Source organism: Ambystoma mexicanum, chromosome 2p (genome assembly GCF_040938575.1).
Source record: "Ambystoma mexicanum isolate Mex_15411 chromosome 2p, UKY_AmexF1_1, whole genome shotgun sequence".
Taxonomy (NCBI): Eukaryota; Metazoa; Chordata; class Amphibia; order Caudata; family Ambystomatidae; genus Ambystoma; species Ambystoma mexicanum.
This window is the reverse complement of record NC_090923.1, coordinates 1,361,586,837-1,361,610,044: the sequence shown is the minus strand read 5'-3', so window position 1 is coordinate 1,361,610,044 and position 23,208 is coordinate 1,361,586,837. Positions and strand designations below refer to the sequence as shown.

Sequence of the window (23,208 nt, the reverse complement as noted above, 5' to 3'; positions counted from 1 at the left end):
TTCTCTGGATCTAAGAAAACCAGAGAAAGGTTAAAGACGGGGCTTAGGAAGGATGAATCTGAAACCGTAGAAAACAAGATTTACGGAGCGTCTTTCTGAAGAGTAGCGATGCATCGGACCGCTGCAACCCGACAACTATATGCGGTCACATGATTACCTGCAGGCGTCTGTTCCGTGCGTGAAAGAGCTGCACGATTCGTAGGGGTGAAATAGGGAAATCCCTCTGCCATTTTAGGAGAAGCAACCAGCAGAGTATGACATAAATGGCTGCGGTAACAGTACAACCAGCACCGGTAACAGGATGTAACAGAACTACTATTATGACGGAAAGAGGCTAAATAGATCCATTTAATGGACACATATGCATCCGGCTTAATTCAAGATAATCAAATGTACAATTATTTATGAAGAATATACAGTAGATAGATTTTATATCAATGAGCCACCTGCTATTAAGAATTGTCACTCTTTGCTTCATAGTAGATCGACCATACACTATTGAGCCACCAAAGAGAAATTAGGGCAAGAATAATATGTATGTGAATCACCAAAATTAAATAATGTGTTTTAAAAAAAATATTATTGTAGCACCATAGTTTAACAACCTATAGTGAGTAGATCCACAAAAACAATCAACAAAATAAGAACAACTAACACAAAATAAATAAAAGGTTAAAAGTAAGTAGTCTTACAATAAGAGTGCCCCATTACGTATGAACGTGATTACGTCATTGCCCATACTGGCGTGATGACGCCACCATGCAGCAAAACAAAAGGTGGCCATTTTGGAACACCTATCTGTTAGGCAGAAACCTGTGCAGTTCCCTTAGGGACCACTGCAAAAGATTTAGGACTACAGGTGGTTGGCAGTAAACCCAATTGGTAGCCGTCTTACCACCCAGATTTACCTGGTAGCTGTGGCTGAGCAGTCAGACTTCTCTCAAGATGAGTTAGGCCGTATATAGAGTATACACAATAGGTACAAAGATACAGTATTACAAGCAAACACTGACCAGAGCTTTGGTGTAAAAGTATATAATTATTTATTTAAAGACACACTTGTAAATTACACTAGCACAAAAAGAGGTAAGTAAATTCAACACACAGTCACTATTATATATATACAACCCTGATTACTTATTAGACAAGTCTTGATGAGAAACACCACTTATTTTCAGACAGAGGTGAGTGCTTAACATAAAATGGCACTCTAATAGGTTATAGAAAAAGAGAGGGAAAAGGCAGAATTATGAAAACATACAATTTCAATACTTTTCAAAGAACCACAGTGAGGCAGGTTAGGCAAAGTCTACTGGAGAGCAAGGAAGTTCAAATGCCAGGCCCACTCTTAGAGAGAGCAAGCGAAATGTGTCCAGGATCACACAGTGGGGTTATGCCCAAAGAGTCTTTGTAGATAGTTCACAAAAGATTGAGATCAAGTCAGGAAAAGTTAGTTAACAGGCCCCAGGCTAACCCAGGTTAGAAAGTCGAGGATTTACTGTCACCCCGAACGATCTGTCGCAAGGGAAGCCAGGCGGGACACAGTACCTGAAATCGGAAGAACGCTCCAGCGGAGGCAGTTGTTCCTGGCAGCGGGTGCAAGTCGGTGTTTCGTCCAGAGGAAGAGGAGGTCTCGATGTGGAGGAAAGGTGAAGGTCGTTGCACTGCCAGCGAAGAAACCAGCCGCAGAGTTTTCCGGTTACAAGGTACTACCCTTTTCTTCGCGGTAGTGGTAAACCATGGTATTCCGGTTGCCGGGGTGCTTGGCACAGGCAAGGTGGCCACGAGATGGTCCAGGAAGGCGAAAAGGGGGGCAAACTGGTTATCCCCACCAGTCAAAGGAAGAAGACTCTCCGGACTGGAGATCTCCTCTGTTGTTGGGAAAAGTGGTGAGACGGTTCAGCAGGGCTCCGTCGTTGCAGGTCGGCTCGGCTTCTCCCTCCTCGGATTCTTTGGGTCCTGTGGCAACCTCTGAAGTTCCAGTCCCCAAAGCCCTGCTTTTATGCAGAAAACCCCCATTCATTCAGCCTAGCTGTCACTCAAACATGCTAAGTGGTGAGCCGGGCGGCTCACCACTTGGGCCAATCACACAAGAGTGCGACTTGAGTTGCCGAGGCAACTCAGTCCAGGGTGCCCAAACCCCCTCCCACACTCCCTGTGGTACCCAGACAGAGTGGCACCACTTTTGGAGGCTTCTGTGGAGAAGCCCGCCAAAAGGTGGAACAAAGGGCTCGACTTGGGTTGGAGTCACAGAAGCAAACACAAACGCCATTTTGGAACCAAGATTCGGCAAAAAATACCAACCAGTGTATTTATAATAATTTAATAAACCGGCAGTATGTACGAGGCTATTTTAAAAAGTGGTAGCCTCGAACAATGGGAATATCCCATAGGAGTATATTCGTGGTCGAATATAAAAAGTAGTATCCACTGCCACCAGCCAAAACTCGGAGTGGGGGGGACTGCACTGTGCCCCCTTGAACAACAGATCCCTGGGCAATCGAATTGCCCAGACCAGTACGTCCACAATATGATGGTTTGTACTGGTTCTGTTCACAATTTAAGACTAGTAAAGCCAATGGTGACTTTACATGCCGTGGGAGACAGTAGTCAGTCCCAGGGTATGGAGTTTATGTTTGGGGGTCGCTACGACACCCCCTGGGTTACTGCACGGAGGGTGCTGTGTAACCCACATATCAGAAACACATGAAGCCCTATGGGGTAAAGGACCCCATAGCCCATAGAACACATACAAAGTCAAAGGAACACCTCAAATCATGTCTAAGAGTGGGATTAAAAGAGTCTCACTCTTAGCAGGAGAAAAAAATAAACCCCAAATATCCAGCAAAGCTGCTGGGGGACTCACTAGGTTTGGGAAATTAGCCTTTACAGAGAATTCTCCCTAACACTATCCTTTACGCAGATCAGCTTTCAGACTCCAGGACAATTGTATCCGGATTCTTGATTGGATTCAGATAAACTAAAGCAGCTTTCTCCCTAAATGCATCCTTAGATCCAGTTCGCCCAATTTATGGGACAATTCTAATATAACCAATATCAATGTTTACAGATAGTCCCTTATAACAAGCAGGTACACAGAAGAGACACCTCTCTCAATTCAAGCCTAACTGGACAGCAAACAACAAGGGTGAGTTTAAAATTAATTCCACTATACTGAGAAGTTCCATTGAGTAATGTTTGAAGGGAATGTAAAACCTAAGATGGCCTTTATTTAATTATAGTAACTGACACCTTTTTAAAAAGAAAACAATGAGAATGAGAATTTAGTGACACTGATTTGTGTTCCTTTATTTATTTTTTGGTTCCATAGACCCTTTAAACTAGTGATTAATACAAACCTCCTGATGACCCACTGGGGCCACAGTGGCAAAACTTGTTGAGGTTAAGATTTGCATTAGTAACAAAATAGGATTACTTTGTATGAAAGGGCACCAGAGGCTAAAATCTGTATCAGTAACCAAATTGGATTATAGTGAATGAAATAAAGGATATATACATTGGACTGGATCAACATCTTGTGGGAAAACCAATATTAAATAACAATGGAGCAACAACATGGTAAATAATAATGCATTAAAGAATGTACAGCACCCTTTATGATTTGCAGTGATCATTCAAATAACTAAAGCTGGCGCAAACTGCATGACCGCATGAGCAACTCTCCCATCAGAGGAGGCCCCTTTTCTGAACCAATTAAGTGCACACTGTAAGCCCAGTTTCCTGTTGGCTCCTCTTCCCTCCAAAAATACAGACTTACTTCCCAATCCAGGCGATGCATACCAGCTCCTTGTAACATACATGGGTGTGTGTAGGGCTCCTGAGGCAAGAATCACTCTTCCCCCGGTCATAATTTCCCACCAACCTCAATGGAGAGTCTTCCACAAGGTTATAAAACAGCCAGGGCTGATCTTTACCTATATGCCTGTTTCCTGATACTCTGAGGATGGGGAGGGGGTCCGCTTGTCCTCTCAGTGCTCCAGTAGCACTTGCCCATGGGTCAGCCGCCTCCTTGGTTACTTACACCTGTGCTGTCTCTTCCATCCAGGACCAGTGTAATGTCCATCGGGAATCCTCCAGCACTGCATGTTATACTCTTGTCCAGCCACCCACTCACTCACCATAGATCACTCGTCCTCTGCTGCCCACAACACCTTCACCAATCCCCACAGCTCTTATATTTCCTGCTGAGGAGACTGCACCGCCTTCCTACCCTCCTCTACTGTTCCACTGCTGTTTGGCAGTCAGTAGCCTCCTATGTTACCTGTACGCCTCCAGCCTTCCAGAGCCTCACACCCTCCGAGGCTGTCTTCGAAGCTGGCACTTCTTCAGCAATTTCTTTGGGGGGAATGGGGGATGGAGGGATTATATCAAGATAATTAAACCATTTGCAGCTCTCTACATGCTAACTGCTGGCGGTTACGTCCAAGACCGAGGAGCACGGAGATCATGATGCCATCTTGCCTGCGTCCCCTAGTGTGGACTCCTACCCAAATACTTTTTTAATAGAAGTCTGTGCTTTATCTGAAGTCATGTAGGTTCCTATGTATTAAGTTGGCCCCTTCATGAAGCTGTCACAGAACAGAAGACTTTGAGCCACTGGCCTGGCTTCCAAAGAGACTAGATCTCCCAGTCGGGCATCTGTGCGCATCAAGGTACCGTCCTTCTCTGTCGTTAGGGCACAATTTGCATTTCTAAAATGCAGTTTGCTCTCAGAGCTTAGCAGGCCATCGTTAAAGGGTTTCCCATGATTCCCGGGCTCTTTGTGCAAGATCTAGTATCTTTGTCAGGGTTCCTGAGATGTCCAGCAGTTTATTTTAGCTGGACTTTATTCTAGCTAGCAATTGCCTTGGCACTCCCTCCGCCTTGGAGGCTCGCACTTACGCGGCTCCTGGCCGTGTAGCACTTACCTCACCATGCACTTCATCTGTTGCTCACTCACTAGCACTAGAGCACCTTCCCCCTCTGCCCTTTTTCTTGCTGCACTTGCACGTTCTGAATTACTCAAAAGGTATAGTAGGTGTGTCCTTTTCCTTTCCCCTCCTTTGTTGTGTATTCAATATGTATCGCTCCCTTGCCCTGTGGGCGCTTTGAAACAGTATGTACTCGCTGTATAAGCGCCTAACAAGCAAGCAAGCAAGCAATACATAAATACATAAATCTCAATCTCTGCCTGTGCGTTTCTTGGCGTTTCTGACACGTTTCCCCCGGCATTAAGCATTCCGTTTTCAATCGTGGGAGTTATTCTCACTTTCTGGCCCTAGCCTGCTTCTTACCTCTTTATCGAGAGGTTTTAGCATCCTCTGGGCCAAAGGATCTGCAGGTGGACACCTCACCTTTTTTTTAAGGAAGGCCTCTATCAATTTAGAGAAAGTGTCCAATGCCTCTAAGCTCCTTGCATCTCACTTTTTAGTAGGGCCCGGGGTGGGGGGTTTGGAATCTGTGCAGTTTTCAAATGTTTGCATTTGTTGATACTCTCCCTAGGACGTCGCTTGATGAAAGGCTAGCAGCCTGGGCGGACTTGCTTTTCTTCATCAGGTGGGCCTTCACTTTATGGACCTATATGTTGTCTGCGTTGTATAGTGTCCAGTCTACAGAAGAACCTAGCACCCTCGTAAAACTGGCAATCTGGCATCATATCCTAAGCCTTCCGCTCCTTCTCTCACCATTCCTGGTCCTGAATGCTCCAAGTAAATGTTATTGATATTCTAGGATCTTGTAGAGCTCCAAAAAAGCTAACTCATACTTGGTACTATGTCCCACAGGTTTAAATGTAAATAGGTGTTCCTTCTGTGGCTGTGCAAGTTATTGTAATGGTTATTCTAAGATCTGCACTACGCCTGTATGATATGATATGATAGGTTATTTATAACGCGCTTAATACCCTGAGGTTTCTAAGCGCGGACCTGGGGATCGAACCTGGGTTGCTCTGTGTCGTCTTGCTTTCAAGGCGAGCACGTTGCCCCTGAGCCATCCTCCCGGGTCGAATATCACTCGGCTATAGCAAACCTGTCTTCTATACTGTCTCCTATTAACCATTCAAATGTAGATAGTGTTGCAGATGGCCTTAATTAATGGAACCTGGTAGACAGTTCAAGGGTAATTTTCTTAAACCTGTTGCCATATGCAGATTGTTTAATCTGAATATGAGTGGATTGTTCAGTGTATAGTTTTTTAAATACCTTGCACCAGATTTGAAAAGGTATGTGGAGGGAGAAATACACTGTGTCCCTCTCTCGTCTCTGATGGGCTTTCCCTCCCTAGCCGAGGTGTCCCTAAATCCCAGGTTTCCCCCTTTTAGTAACACCTACTGTCTAATATTAGCCCGATGAGGGCCTAAAGGCAAACGCCTTACCTATCTCCCTCTGGGTTCTTCCAAGTGTACCTTTCCCCAGTGTGTTTCGACTGAGGCGATGGTGTCTGTGTGCCAGTTGCAGACACTCTGTGTCTTTCCACATTTACTTGCTCCTCTGCCCTTTTCCTTGATCTTGCTGATCTTCTTCCTTCCCTCTCTTGTGTTACGCCAACGTCCCCTCTCCACCCTCTCTCTTTTTCTCTCCGCCCGACCCTCTCTCCTTCCGCCCACCTTTTTTTGATAGTTTTTTTTATTTTGTTTTAGCCTGCAAAATTAAGCTTTTCACAAAACCATGATCTAGGAAAAAACAAGAAAAAGTAATTGCATCTTACACTACAAAGAAAAAGAAAACATTTCCAATTAATTAATAACATTTCATCTAAAATACGAACAAGTGAAGATCAGTTAATAACAATTCATGAGATGTAGCCAAATAATTAACATTCTGATGGTTTTTCTTAGAAAACACAAGAAAGCAGACAGCGCCAAAATTAATTTCCCCACATTTCCCCACATCAGCCTAACCCAAAACATCTCGGGCAGTAACATTGAACCCAAATGACGTAACCTCGGCTACGCAAAAGCTGGACAAAGCAGAACGATGTGTTTGAGTGTTTCCACCGATTTGGCAATGCAAAACCTACAGTCTGTATTAGTTACTGACTTGTCCCACTTGGACCTCAGTTCCAGAGTAGAAAATTGGTTCAGATGGAAGCGCAAGTATACACCCCGAATCTTTGGGCAAGGAAACAAGGACACATACATCAAATGATCAGATCGCTTCCTTCTGAATTTTGTGCATTCCTTGTAAAGGGACAAACTCCCCAGTAGGTCCAGGGTTTTTGCCCAGCAAACAATTTTCACTTTGCCACCTCAGGAGCTGCCTTCAGCTCGTCTGGTAGGACCCTATCAGGAACAAAATCTTGCATATATTGGACTTGCACTGAGTAGAGGCCGATTGGAGTGAAGACAGATCACCCAGGCATTGATATAGGGCATTTTTCGTAGGGTTTAAGATTTTGGCATTTTCTGGCGACTTCCTCCACAAGGATCTTGCTGCCAGAGAAGTAAGTACCAACTCGTGTCTGACTTACTGCGTTGGGCACAGAGTTATCCCGGCCCAAAGTTGTTTTCCAGAGCAACCCCTGAAATATGTTGAGAAGCCCCCATATCAAAGGGGCCAGTACCAAGACCATAAATGACTATAGGTTCAACATTTTGGATATCGGGGGTACCAAGGGATAGCGACATAGCTGTGAGTATATTCACTTCATTTTGGTCAGTAGAGTTGAGAATCCCTCCTGAAAAGAGCCTTCCAGGCCCACCTGGACCGATTGTTTGAGAGATTGAATCATAAGTATCTCATGGATGGCACCATTTCCAGAGGCTGGTCTCCCACCTTCCTTCCACATGAAGGCTGTTGGCTGGTTTTTAGTGGAAAAATGACAGCCTTGGATTTTTGCCCATTTATTTTTAAGTTGTTTTGGACAGCATAGTGATGAAATGGGGACAGTTTCCTATGGGGACCAATTGGAGTCTTGTTGAAGAGGATGACATCATCTGCATAAGCAAGCAGGTTTAGAATTACTGTTCCCATTTTTACTGGATTTGTCGTTCCCGGCACCCACAGACATAAAGGGTGAAGAGGGAGGGGGCTACCACGCAACCCTGTCTGAGCCCCACAAAAGTGAGAACAGGTGCCGATGTTGCGCCCTCACTCGTCAACCTGACCCTTAAGGATGGATCGCTATGCAGCAACGCCAGAATCTGAACAGTTTTCAGCGCCACATTCCACTGTAGGAGTTTGCTCCACAGTGTCTCCCGACTTACTGTGTCGAAAGCATTTGTCATATCTATGGCGGTCATGTAAACGGGACTCACCACTCCCTTTTTTTACTGCTGTAGATAGGTGTGAAATTATGGTGCTATTGAGGGATGACCCCATGCCAGGTCGAAATCCCACCTGATGTTTAGAGAGAAGTTTCACATCCTTTATCTGTTGGGAGATGTCTCTAAGCAATAGGGAGGCGAACATTTTGCTGGCGGCATCTAGGAGGGAGATTGGTCTAAAGTTCTTCGGATCAGACATGTCACCCTGTTTGCAAATGGGTATTACAATCGATTGTTTCCAAGTATTGGGGATACTGCCAACCCGGATTATGCTCTGAAGAGAGTCAACAAAGGTCCCACCCATGCTTCCGGATCCTGCTTGAATAGCATTGGTGGAATGCCATCAGGACCAGGAGCTGCAGATACCTTTGCCCTGCCTATACCTCACCATACAGCCCCCCAATCCATCCTGCCCATATGAAGGGACGAACACTCGACCTCGTCCTTGGGTCGAGCAAATTTGTTCTACAAGTAGGGGAACCATATGTGCTCTGGTATGTCACAACCCTTCTCGGCAGTGGAGCCATTTGTAGTTTGCTTCACCGTAGACCAAAGGTTGGCATGGTCATTCCCTGCCAATTTTTGAAGTATTGCCTGATTAGCTATGAAGTGGACTTCTCGCTTGCATTGGGCAACCGTTGTATTATAGCAGACTTGATTTTTGTTCTTGGCTGCCACATATTCTAGTGGCCAGAGGGATGCAAACCGTAAGGATCCCAAGTCCTTCCTTTTAATTTTTTTAGCCAGGCCAATGGTACCACTGTACTGGTGTCTGTGCCTTTTTATCAATGTTGCATTTTCCCTTGGTCACCAAACGGGCCAAATGTGTGCAGTGTGAGATTAAAAGACGCCACTGAAAAACTGTCAGTCAAGCACCCCCCCGACTTTATCGTGTGGTTGTGAATATTCAAAACGTTCTTACAATTTATTGCATTCCATCTTACCGTCAGGCCACCCCTAGTCGTCGAGATGAATGCTGGTGCTAACACAGTCGGGGTGAACTCAAGGCGTAAACGCAATGTAAGAAGCAGGGGGTGGTAGCTACCTGCAGGTAGGCCCCTCGTGAGGGGTTCGCAGCAAGATAGCAAGGGGGAAGAGACAAAGAAATAATCAATCCACAAGCTTTTAGTTCCCCTAGACCAAGTGTAAAAACTTCCCATTGATTTCTCTGTGGGCAGACAGATTCTCGATGATTTAGCCATCTAGTAGGTGGCACTGCGTCCCCCAGTTTGGGGCTGAAGGGCCATATGTCTTGTTCTTGTGTCCCACAACCCTCCGCACAGCGGGAATTGAGATCCCCCCCAAAATAACCATATCACTGTTGGCTCTATCCAACCGCCCCTTCAACAACCCACCCAGGCCCTCCAGAAAAGTCTTCAATGCATACTTTGCAGGATTCCAGTATGCATTGACCAGAAGAAAGTCTTCAGGACTGTCCTATGAGTTAGTTCCCTCCTTATGGACTCACTCCTACCGTCTTTGACTGTCACTGTTCTTTCTGCTTGTTACTCCCATGTTGTCATCCTGACACACAGTGCTTCCTAAAACCCTTTGCTAACATCTGATTCCAAGATTGAAAAGTCCAATCTTGCTGTTTTTGCTTTGTGCTAAAAAGTCCAATCTTGCTGTTTTTGCTTTGTGCTAAAAAGTCAAATCTTGCTGTTTTTGCTTTGTTCTAAAAAGTCAAATCTTGCTGCCCATTTCGAAATTCTCTGTATTTTGCTTGTATACTGATGCTTCTCTGTAACTTGCCAGCCCAGTGACCTCACCACTCTCTTTTGTCCCACACCTACCTGCCTTAGCCCCCCCAGTATTGCCATCTTCTCCTTGCTTCCACCCCCAGGGCGCTTTCTGTTTCTCCTATCTTTTCCAACTGCTTCTCCATTGACTATCTTTTCCTTCTCACTAAGTCTGGTAGGAAGAAGTTCAAAAAGGATATATTGGCCTCTAACCCTTGTCTTCCTATCGCCGACACCTACTCCAATGCTTCCTCCATACAGACCCTCACGGACATCCTCTTTGTCGTTCCTTCACCAGATCTATGGACACCTCAATTGGTCTCTGTGCTCTGCCCCATCTCCTCCTCTCCCATTAATGGTGGCACTGGCTGGGAAGTTCTCATGGCTTCCTTGGACTCCTCTAAAGTCAGCATTAATGTCTACCTAAATGGCACTGTCATGGTGCAAGGCCCTCAGGCCAATCTCCTCCTCTCTGATAGGCGCTTCCCTCACCTCATACATTTCCTCTCACCTCCTGCTGTCCTCTCCTCTCCCCCCTTGCCCTCTCTCTCCTCCTCGTCCTCTGCCCCTCCTAGGGCTCTTTCTCCTCCGCAGGGCGTACCTCTGATCTGTACCTCTGCCCGGAAGGTCAACCTTCTTCATATTGCCACTCTCAACTCTCGCTCTGCTGTCAAACACTCCTCTGACATCTGCCACCTCCTTGAAGAACTAGACCTTGATGTCCTTGGTCTTACTGAGACATTGTTCACGGCCAGCTCTGTCATAAGCTTTGACACTCTCCTCCCTGATGGCTACAAGATCCTCTCAGCACCCAGATCCTCCCGGTCCAATGGGGGGAGGGTAGCCCTGATCTTTCCTGAGTGGATTCCTGCCTCTATCATTCCCACTCAGATCTACTCCTCTTTTGAATGCCTTGTCTGTAGGCTTTCTCTCTCGCCTACCCGTTCTCTTACTGTGGCTACCATCTACAGGCCTCCTGGTCAAATCACCTATTTTCTCTCTGAGTGGGCGGACCTCTCCTCCTCTCTCCTGGCCTCTACCACTTAACTCCTCCTCCTTGGGGACCTCAAAATACATTTAGACTCTCCTTTTTCCTTCTCTGTACTCTTCGTGACCTCTGCAACTCCCTCTCCCTGTCTATCCCCCCCTTTGGCCCGGCTCACCCTGCAGGGCACACACTCGATGTCTTGATCTCCTCTGACCTCCCCCTCTCCATCCCTCTGACCACTCCTCTCTCCTGGAGCGATCACTCCCTCCTCCTCTCATCTCTCCTTCTCTCCCCCCAAGCCGAGCCCACCCCAACACTGCCACCTACCTACTCGAACATCCGGCCCATGAAGCGTGTGTCAGTTGAGGCTTTTGCCACCTCTTTCTCCCTCCTCCCTATCTTTGGCTGTCTCACATCCTGACACAGCCCTGTCTCTGCTCTACTCTTCAATTTCTGATATTCTTGATGCTCTTGCCCCTGTCATGAGGATCCGTTTGAAGTCCAAAGCCAAGTGCAATTCCTGGTATGACTCTGATCTAGCTACACTTAAACGTAAATGTAGGGTGGCTGAGAGGAAATGGAGGACTTCCTGTTCATCCTGTGACAAACTGGCCTGTCGCCTGCTACAAAGGCAATACCGACTCTCTGTCCTCACCAAGAAGAGAGTCCAAAGTGCCTATACTAAAAAAAACATATTACAATCCTTACCCCTATGCCACAGATAGTGTGGGATAATGTTCACGAAAAAGAAAGAAGTGTTCACAAAATCATAAGTCAGAATGTTCAGGCCGTTGGCCTCCATTCCCTGCGTTTTTAGCACGGGATAATGCGGATCACTCAAGCACAGCACACTCTTGGGCTTCTTCGGCAAGAGGTCACAGGTCCTTTCACAAACATCAGGTCTTTCTGTGCCCAAGTCTCTTACTTTCAAAGTCTCTTGATTCAGAGGGCCAGATGTACCAGAAACAACGAAAAAAGTTCCTTTCCAAATATTCAGGTCGGGTGATTCACTCTTCACCCTGGATCCCCCTCAGCCGGGCTCGGATCCTTTTTCTTTTTATACAATTAGTCCCACTCAGCTGGGCTCAGACCAATTTTAGTTTGCCGGCATCCCTCAGGCAGATTCACACCTGCCACAGCAATATCTTCTCGGATGACTAAACGGTTTTACCCTGGATCCCCCTCTTCCGGGCTCAGATCCCCTTTTATACAGTTAGTCCCCCTCAGCCGGGCTCAGACCAATTTCAGTTCACAGTCAATCGATGACTGTGCACAGGATTCAACTGCAGGACCACTCCGATTTCACAGTTCAATAAATCTTACACGCTCAGTTGGAAACCAAACAGACACCTTTGAGTGAGTACCCACGTGGCGCTGGACCACTCTGTATATGGTACCTATTTCGGTTTCATAAAGTTCAATTGCATACAAGTTCTCTTTCTTCATAAAATGTTGCTGATTGCAACCTTGTAGGTAACAGAGTCAGGTCTGCTATCAGTTTCTCCAACTTACCGACTGTGCTGAACTCGCTGGTGCTGCTTTGCTGTTGGAGTCAAGGGCAGTACCACAGTGGCAATCGCTTCTGCCCGCTGTGGCTGTCGATGCGGGAGGATCCCATGTACTTTTGACACACACTGCACCTGTTCGTCAGCTGAAATTCAGACTTTTGTTTCTTTTCCTCAAGAACTTTTGAAAGTCGCAGCCCTTCCCCGAAAAGGGCAAGGATAGTTCCCTCCTTGTCATCCTCTCTGGCCTCGCCACCTTTCTCCTCAATGTAAATTGCCATCTCGGAATTGCTGCTTCCTCGTGCGTTTTGCCTTGCTCAGAGGGTGCTTTTGTGATCCGCCTTTTATCCGTGTTGGGAAGTGTGATGGTAGTCGGGTGTGTGTAATTATCAGTAATTTCCTGACTCAGGCCTGACTCTTGTATTGGGACATGTCAGGCATATGGCTCTGATGTTAGTCCGTTGTCTCTCATGATGAACTGTCTGTGAGAAAGTGTTTGTGTTGGAAAAGGGGGGCTGGTGAGATTCTAGGTATCCTACTTGGTAGGATGGGGGAAATGTGTTGGGGATACCGCGTCTCACCATTCGGTGTCCCACTTCCACTCCCTGAAGAGCCCTCATCCAGGTGATCCTGCCGCACTGGCCCACCCCCACCAGGGACTAGTGGATGAGACACTTTAAGGTTTCTCACAGACTTTGGAGAACATTTGTACAGCAGCTTCCAGCCAAGACCAGTCTTCCAGGGCCACGGTCGATCCAGGCAGTGTATTAGAACTCAAATGATGTATGTCTAATTTAGGGGTGGTGGGTTTTGGAGTCAGAAAATCAGCCAGTACCGTTGGATCATGAAGCTCAAAAAGATCGTAGCCTACTACCATCAACATCTCTCGATCCTTCCACACTATTTGTGCTATTAGATTCGATTTAAAGTGGCAAACAGATATATTGGTCCCAGATTTAGGGGAAATTACTTGCACTATACCATCGGATTGCAAAGCACGTAGTGATGGGATTTCCTGAAAACCCCTCAGCATTTGTGTTCTGTTCATAGACTGTTGAGCATCTGCCTGAGACACAAAGTCCCACCCCATAATAGTCCCCTGAAATTTGTCAGCCCTAGTTGTATCGGGCAAGCAGTATTGCCTGGGCGACAATACCACTGGTTCTGTTACTAAAGTCGAAGGTAACATGAAAGATGTTGATGCCTGCAGTTCCCTCTGAATTGGATCCACTGTGTCTTGATGGGTAACTGACAAGTTAATGGGAGCCATTGATACCACATTTCTTGTTTCCTTTTCTGAAAATGTGCTTATGCATTTTTGGACCTTTTTCCGCTTGTTCAGGTTGGGGGCTGGAAGATTTTAGTTTTTTTTCCCTCTGTTGCCCCTTTTTTTGGATGGCGCTGTTTCCTTGTCTTTTGTTGTTGTAGGCCCTTGTTGGAATCTGAGGGCGACATATCGGCAGCAGCACACTGTTCCGCCTTCGTGTCATCCTCTTGGCTGTCTCCTTCAACCTGTGATAAAGCTTCCTCCCTTTGTTGAAAGTCCACTAGAACCGTCATGGTGTCCAGAGTGGCACTTTGCTCCAGGCTGGAGGATGGGAATTGGTCCAAGGCATGTTCTTCTGATACTTCCCAAACAACCTCGTCAACGCATACACACTGGGGAACGAGGCATCCCGTTTGTACCATTTGCTGAGAGGGAACGTGGTGAGGGAGTTTAGGACCTTCCAATAGTAAAGCAATGTTGGAATTAAGCTTTCCCAGCTTCCTGTCCTGTGCAATGTCCTTAATGATGTCATACAACCTGAGTATAGATTCTAGCACAAGGTGCAAGGCAGAGATCGATGCGGAACCCAATGAATCTATTTGCGGCACCATCATAGAATTCCTCCTCGTTTCCATGTTTCTGGGCATAAAGAAGTCCCCACTCGTAGGTTGTTTAAGGATAGGTTTGGGAGTAGGATTTCCCAGGTTTTCAGAGGGGGAACATGAGTCGAGACGCTTCGAATAACCAGACAGTCCTATCTCCAGAGTGTTATACCTATAGCCTCTGTTGGTTACCCCCTCTACAGTTTCACAGAGTCTTTCAAAGGAGTTGTCCAGTATCAAGGATTGATTTGAGAGTGTCGAGGGGGGCTGTCTGCAGCCCAAGATGTTCAGAAGCCTCCACTGCCATGGGCAGTCAAGCCGACTGTACCTTGTTCCAACCACAGGAGAGTGCAGACTTGATTTCTCCAGTTGCATCATGAGGGTTGAACAGTGGTTTGACCCATTGATTGTTGGATTAATTGAACATGAATTTGTTGCCACCTTACAGAGTTGTATAGCAGGCAGGATATGTGTCGCAGTACTTGTAACTGGTCTGGCCACAACTTGTAAGAATAGGGGGGGAGAGACAGTTTGTAAAGATTGTAAGTAAACTCCTCCCTGATCCCCCTTCCTCTGGATCCAAGTGGATTTGTTCCCCACTAGCCAGTGTACTACCCTCTGGCAACACCTTCGCTGCATCCCTTTCTTTCAGGGCCACCAGACCCTTCTCAGTAATTCAGAGTCTCCCACTCCACAACTTGGGTATTGGCATGTTGAAGTTGTGCATGCTATGTCAACAGAAACAGTCGTGCCACACCATGCTTAGTGTTTGACAGGTGGTGGGATGTACGAACACAGCAGTCCGCTCTCCACATCTCTCTGAGCCACTCGAGTCACAAGACCAGAAGACCACTTATCAATCCACTTACTAATCCGTGCACGCTCTGTGCTGTTTTGGGGTCTTTATGCTGGCAGTTTCCCATGTCGGCAACAGGGCTCCTCCCAGTCCAATAGAGAGCGGAGACAGACTCCACAGTGAGAAAGCAGATCCCTCATTCACTGCACACTCCGTAGCACCACAATCTCGCAATGCAGTCAGAGCAGGCAAGCAGTCCTGGCAATAGCAGACCAGAAGACCACTTATCAATCCATTTATTAATCTTCCCCACCTCCCACCTTTCTCCTACCCGCTCCTTCCCTTTCACTGCACCACTCTCCCCACTTCTCACTATGCCCCTCTCCTCACCTCTCAATAGGCTCCTCTCCTCACCTCTCACTACGCACATCTTCCTACCTCTCAATACACCCCTGCTCTCACCTTTCACTTCTCCCCTCTTCTCTTTACTACTTACACCCCACTTCTCACATACTACTCACACTTCCCAGGAAATAGGGCCCTGCTCACTCTTCCAATGCACTCACTCTCACTATTTTCACACCCTTCGCGTTTCTCCTGCACCTTTTCCTTCCACCGCACCTTTGCATCACTCCTTACAATCCTTGCTATACCCATTCTCACTTTACCTACTACTTAATAATTCGGTCTACTTAATAATTCGGTCATTCTTTTTTTGTATTAGGTTATTTCTACCGATACCATGTTTTTGGTATTTGTGTAGCGCCTACTGCCATCGTTATGGCTTCGAAGCACTGTGGGGTGGAAGACCTTTGGAAGACTGCGGGCTGTGCAAGCATGGAAATGAAGCGAGTATTACATTACTTTGCATGCGAATAGTAAATAGAATTGGGTGACCGTTCAGCTGCTAGCAGAGATGACTATTTTTAAAACATTACAGAAATCATTCAGAGCATTATGTTCTGGCGCAAACATGGCTGCTATGTCAGTGACTATGTGACAGCTCAACCGAAATCTTAGTGGGGCTCAGATGTATTCTATGGGTTGTAGTGCAAGAGGGGGAATGGGTATTATAAATAGTCTTATCAACCCCTAGAGCAACTGTCTATAGTTGAGGGCTCTGCATTACTTTTACATGCATAGGACATGCTCACTGAATACATGCAGTCAAGGCAAAACAACCTGCAACCCTGCACTCCCACCACTGGGCTGTAGTATACAGTCCCATTGCAATAGCTCACACTGCACCTGCCAATCCCTCTACCCCCCCCCTCTCTCTCTCTCTCTCTCTCTCTCTCTCTCTCTCTCTCTCTCTCTCTCTCTCTCTTTCACACTCCCTGTCTCTCATCGGTACACTGAATCCCATGTGCAGCAAAACAAGCATCTGTGAGTTGGCAGATGAGGGGGAAGGGTTTAGGCAGTCTCTAAACTCCAGTCTATTAGCATAAGCAACAGCTAAGGGCTATGAGAGGCAAGAACCTTTGGTTCAGAGAAAGGGCTACTTGAAATTGTGGGCAGCAGCCACCCATTTTGCCTTGCTTAGCATGTTGGTTGGCAGGTGGGTAATCGCAAATCTGTGCCTGCCTTGTCCCCAGGGGCTGCGTTAGACAGCTGAAAATATTTGAAAACCCCTCCAAACCGTCCCTCTTTTCCAGCATCGGCGTGTTGGCAGACTGATGGTTTGGCGGCTGTTTTTCTGGCATGCTGTGGTTCTGGAAGTTTGTTTTTCTTTTGTTGTGGTGAGTTCTGTGCTTTTCTGGATCCTGTTGGGATGTGGTAAAGGCTCATAGTTTGTATTAGTTGCACTGTTTTTGTTTTACCCAATGTTGGGTTCCGGTCCGAGTTTCCCGGTTGCTCTCAGGTGTACCCTTGGAGTGGCGGTTGTAAAAAAGAACCGATGGAACATTGGCCAGAAAAAGTGCTGAGATGAATTTTGCGACATGCATGGCAAATGAGGGGCTCTCAGAAACTTTACCCCCCCATCATCTCTCTTTCCTCCTCACAGGGTCATAACCCTCACCCTGTCATAATAGATATTTCTTCTGCAACCATGCAAGTAACTTTAGTTTGTATTCTATGAGCTACACTACAGCTTGTACAGTGTTACAGTAGAAAACGTGCAACTTTACTGTGTCCTATCAAAAATCCAAGTCTAAATAGGTGTTCTATCTGTCGTCACTCAATGTCAACATTTTAATTGGGTCCTTCCCAAAATGCTTGTACAACACTGATGACTTCTGGTCCCTTTTACCAGGCTTCACTCTGTGAAGCTACTTAAAGCTGGTATGCTTCTGAAGACATTGGATCGTTCTCTGCATTACATTTATATTCACGATGGAAAGTGACTTCATATAAAAGTTTTTTTAACAAGTTTTGCAGTAAGTCATCATGGACTATGTTTTCTTTTTTTTAAATAAGGTGTTTAAAAAAAATAATTGTGGGGTTTGTGTCTTTCAAAAATAGAATGCCCATCTCCGGGCCTCTCCTTCCTCATGTTTTTTTATAAGGTCAAGTCAAGCATCATATTCTAATAATGCAGTTCTCTCTATTATTTCTCACTCGTTTTATTGTATTTCTGCCCATTTGTAATTTTGATGTTGGATATATGGACATATGTTAAAGGTTGAAATTTTGTTTGACCAATAAAACATTAACAACAAAAACAACAAAAACTTTTTTTTAAAATCAATCAATAATAACTTTATTTCTGTGGATTGCCCTAAAAGCAAACATAACATCAAATACAATTGCAATAAAAACATACAGGTGGCATACACTTTCAAGAATACATTTCCAAATATGAATTACATTTACTTGTACTATCTTTCAAATACCAATTCCCGCCACCACTTTGCAAAGTTCATTACTCTAGTAGATTACAATTCATCAGAGTAATTTTGGGAAAACATTAGAATTTAAAAGTTAATTGATTGATGAAGGAAGATAAAACCATTAAGCTCCCAAGTATTGAAAATATATAAATTAGAAGGTAATAAAATACATATTAGTAACAATAAAGAATAATTCAAAAATTACGCTTAAACAATACGTTTGAGTTCATAAAGTGTTGCATGCACAAATATATGTAAAAGTTCATTGATTGAAGGAGTGAGATAAAATCATAACATTCCCAAGTTTTGAACCTTTAAACAAATGGAAGGTAATAAAATACATAATATTGACAAAATCATCGTTAAAGAAATTGTGCTAAAGTGTAGTGTGCAAAAATATATGCTAAAACAACTAGGAATAACACGATCCACTTATTAATAAAAGAACCTCCAGGCGTTCATCAGTACTCTTGATTATACTATGGAGTAACTGTTTACTGCACTTTCTTTCTCAGTAGCCAAGCTTTACAGATGTAGGTAATCACCACAAAGTTAAAAGCCACATTCTCTGTTTGCGCGCAAGCCAAAAAGCATTAAGGAAACTGAATAAGTTAGCCTCTAAGAAGAAAGGATTCTGCTGGTATTTTCTTAAAATCTTCTACATAGCAAAACAGTAAGAAGTGTATGGCAGTCTTTCACAATTGACCCCCAGCTAATGGTAAGTGTTGCTAGTGGCAAGATATCTGCCCCGAATTTAAAAAAAGTAAACGTGTAAGTCTAGGGCCAAGATAGAACAAATCCCGCTCATATCCTACTAAAGCTTTGCAGTCCCAAGACTGGGCTAATGGGGGAACGCAAACTCTTTGTCATATCTTCAATTTGGAATTTCTGTTTTGTTCCAGAGGTTAACAATGCTATGTGCTCTGGGACAATTATGTGAGAATTCAGCAAGTAATTATCAAAACCCAGGTAATACAAATTATTGTTCACATGTTTGAACCAGGGCAGGCTTGTACCCCTCCCGCCCTCCTGCCCTAGGACGTTCTGGAGTGCCTGCCTAAATGTAATCAGGGCAGGGGTACTCCAGATGCGGATCCAATAGTACAGAGGCCTACCGGCGATCATTTGTCCAATGTAGCCGATACCTGTCTCTTGATGACGAGGAATCGTCAGGAGGTTTAATGCACACTTCAGAAATCTATTTTCAGTAACCTCCAATGTATTCACTGCTGTATGACCCCAAATTTCAGCACCATAGAGTGTGGCCTGTCTAGACTGGAATACATAGATGTTAAGAGCAGGTCCCAAAGCTCCCCCTCCATGTACTTTCATCATTCCAACTATAGCCATATAGTATCTTTCCAGGGTGATATTTCATTTGTCAACCTGTTGCAACCAATTCCCTGAATTGGTAAACCTTATCCCTAGATATTCAAATCTTCGGCACTATACATGTTAATGTTCAGATTTTTTAATTCTGCTCCTGGTGGGTTTAGGAAACAAAGATTTGGTTTCTAAGTAATTCACCTTAAGGCCGAAAACATCTAAAAATATAGTAAACAGTTCCAATGGTTTATTCAGCCCAGTCGGGGTCAGGGACACCAAAACAGTATTGTCTGCGCACAACAGAACCGGGTATGTATCCTCTCCCAAAGTTGGAGCATCAGTCGGGATTGCCAGCAGAGATTCTATATTAATGTATAAGCAAAATAATGTTGGCCCTAGACCACTTTTTTATTGCATTTCTGCACATTTGTAATTTTATTGAAAACTCAAAAACATATGGCGAGATGGGAGAATGTCCCTAGCCCTGCGGAAGGTCAGGAGAGCGACCCCGTGGGCTGGATGCCGCCCCAAGCCAGTGGGTGATTGGCTTGGGGGCCGAAAAGGGAGGATTCTCCGGATGCTCTTCCTCCTTTAAGGCTGGGGTCAGTCACTGTGGTACTGCAAAACCCCTCCCTCCATCACACCGCCTGTACTCAAGCTGCTCCTCGAAGCCAGACCCCTTAGAGACCACCCAAATATTGTGTGAACGTCAATGAAAAGTCTCCATAGGACTAGAGATCTGCAAATATAATTGTTGCAGGTTGTGTGAGCTTCGCAGGGCCTATCTACGTCCACAACAATATCCATGCACCTGCTGGCAAAGTCTGCTACCAAACGCATACATACAAAATCAATGGAACTCTCAAGGGAAACATAAAAAAGGACTATAAAATACATATCTTCCTTTGAGACTGTACTTATTTGATAAAAAAAATACCTGCATGCTTGTCTCAGGCACAATCATTTCTCCATGACCTTAAGACTTAAGACCTGTAGAGAACCCTGGGGAAGACCAGTATTCCTGAGTAAACCCTGGGGAAGACCAGTATTCCTGAGTAAACCCTGGGGAAGACCAGTATTCCTGGGTACCAGTACGGCATAGGTACAGCAGATCAAATACTGAATTTGAGCCTAGTCCTAGATCAATATGTACGTGGCTACAAAAGCACAATATACGTGGGGTTCATGGATCTCTCAACGGCATTTGATCGGATCAATCATAGAAAGCTTCCTGTGCGCACTAGGTCTGCCAGGGGAGATCTTACATATTTTAGTAAAAATGCACACTAATCTAATGGCAAGAGTGAGGATGGAAAATCAAGGCAAAACAGCACAAGCTTTTCGGATTTTACGAGCAGTAAGGCAGGGAGACGTTATAGCATCGCTGCTTTTTAATCTCTACATAAACTCACTATTGAGCGCATTATCATTAGACAACAGATGTTCCCGGAATGGCCGGCCAAACGACATGTATATTTCTGTATGCCGATGATGCAGTCTTGATGGCCAGAACAAAGCATACCCTACATATTTTGGTCAATGGATTGAGCGACTCTATGGGACAATACCATCTAACGATTAGCATGGGCAAGTCAAAGGTAATGTGAATTGGGAGTAGTAGACCCCTAGGGAATCCAATAGTTATTAATGATGGAAAACTGGACTTGGTAACTTCGTTTTGTGACCTGAGGTGATCCGTGCGTATAGAACAGCAATCAGTGAAGGCCTTGCAAATCGAGGGCTCAATCCTGAGATGTGGTAGGAATTTAGGTGGTTTACCATTGGACCACACTCTTAGGATTTACAAGGCCAAATCTGGCCTATGGTGCAGCTGTTTGGGGGTACTTCCCTACAAAGGCAGCAAAAATAAATTCCTAAGGAAACTTATTGGAGTTTCCCAGGGTTTTCCAGGGTATTTGCTTCATGAGGAAGGTAACTTGACTCATGTCGGGTTTTTTATATCACTGCAAACCTTAACCCAGTGGTAAGGTTTAATGCAGAAATTCCGATCTGTCACTCACCAGAAGCTTGGTGAAGGTCGTTCTGTCCTCAGACATTAGCAATTCATCCCCTTGGTTAAACCATATTAAATCTTCTTTGCGCCGCACTCTCGGACGCCTCTATAGGGACGTTCCATTTGTTAGTAATATCGAAAGAAAGCAGCTGGTGAATGGCTTCCTTTCTTGTAAATTTGCTATAAGGAGGAAGAGAGAATGTCAAAAGAAAAGCATCCAATTATATCACAAAAAATATCTTTGTTTCTCCCAACAAAATAGGCTACTCACAGTGGTTTACAAATCCAAGGAAAAGGGAAATTATTCTTCGCTTTAGAACAAACCTATTGTTTGTCAATGATATTGCCCCCTTTTCCCAGGGTGACGGTACCACCAACCGTAAATGTCCTTGCTCCAGGAATAATGTAGACAAATTGCAACATTTTATGCTGTTTTGCCCGGCCTTCACGGTGTTGAGAAAGACATTTCTCCTCCCATTATTGAGAGCATGTGGAGTGAGACATGTTCCAATAGTTTTTAGGTTTATTTGATCAGTCTCAGACTTGCTCACTACTCACTATGTCTATTCGTATATTGAAAGTGCCCTTCATTTGCGCAGTCAGTTATTTTAAAGTTAAATAATTAGTTTAATCATTTACATTTACAATTGATGATATTTATTCAGTTTGTGTATGCATTCTTGGAGAGTTATTGTGTTTTATGCTGTATATTCTTTGATGGAAATGAATATTTTCCGAATAAAGACTCCACTCTACTAGCTGTACAGTGAAGTAACACATTAAACTGGCCCACTGTGGTTAAAAAAAAGGCCCACTTTAGATCAAAAGTGGCCCACACTGACATGTTTGCCCTGTATTTTGGGTATTGATATCCCTGCAGCCCCGTCTGAGCCTGCAAGGTGCTACTTCCGGTTAAAAAATGGCTCTCCACCCCTCTGAATCTGAAATACTCTACCTGGCCGGAGGTTAAAGCTATATCTGAAACGATTGTACCGCATGATGATTGCGTTATAGGGCAGTGCATGTGAAGGCAGTAAGTGAACGTGCTCCTGATGGCATTCTTTCCTTCTTTTACAGCACTGATGTGTTCATTTGTACCAGCCCAATCAAGAAGTACCAGCATTGTCCGTATGAGAAGGTACGTAATGGAGTTGCCGTACACAAGGAGAACACGTGGAATGGAGAGAGTGGAAGAAGCTGAGCTTCAGGGAGAAGCATACTTTTGTTCAAAGTGTATTATCATACGTTTTGTTGTCAACTGACATTATTATTACAGTGAAAGCCCTGCACAGAATTTGCACATTATAGGTCAAAAAGAGTAATTATATGTAAAGCCTCTACTTGCAAATGTGTATTTTTTGTAATTCTCTCCGGGTGACAAAGCAAAAACAAAGAGGTAATGGCTGGTAGGTTTAGAATGAAGCTTAACCTCTGGCATTACTCTGGGCAACCCTCCAGACCATCGTTCTTTGCCTGCCAAGCCATTACAAAGGGGGAAAGACCATATGCAAATTAGGATTGGTCCCACCCCAAAAAACGCAGTCAATCCCGAATTGTTAGGTCACATCCCTTCTGCATGAGACCACAAGCATCCACTTCTTGTTTTCCCCTCTTTGTTTTCCCCTTCTGTAATGGCTTGGCAGCTGAAGAACGATGGTCTGGAAGGTTGCCCAGAGCAATGCCAGTGGTTAAAATTAATTCTAAACCTTCCAGCCATCACCTCTTTTGTTTCTGCTTTGTCTGTCACACCGAGTGGGGCGGGTATGCCCAGATGTGGGTCCCGTGCCTGCTGGGCCTAGAGACACAACCTACTCCTCACTGGTGAGACCCAACAAGGCCGAAACATGTTTGGGGGTGCTTGTTGTCTCGTGCAGAAG

General features: G+C 44.9%; 1 protein-coding gene and 1 long non-coding RNA gene across 2 annotated transcripts in view; one reads left to right on the top strand and one right to left on the bottom strand.

The window, feature by feature from the left end:
- Nucleotides 1-23,208, top strand: part of NT5M (5',3'-nucleotidase, mitochondrial) — a 217,222-nt gene that overhangs the window by 134,105 nt on the left and 59,909 nt on the right. Inside the window, exon 3 of the mRNA XM_069645732.1 lies at nt 22,409-22,469. Coding sequence (XP_069501833.1) covers nt 22,409-22,469 — 61 coding nt within the window. The remainder of the gene's footprint in view (nt 1-22,408; nt 22,470-23,208) is intronic.
- LOC138567492 (uncharacterized) overlaps nt 1-23,208 on the bottom strand; it is a 141,122-nt gene that overhangs the window by 71,224 nt on the left and 46,690 nt on the right. The gene's annotated exons all lie outside the window — the stretch shown is intronic.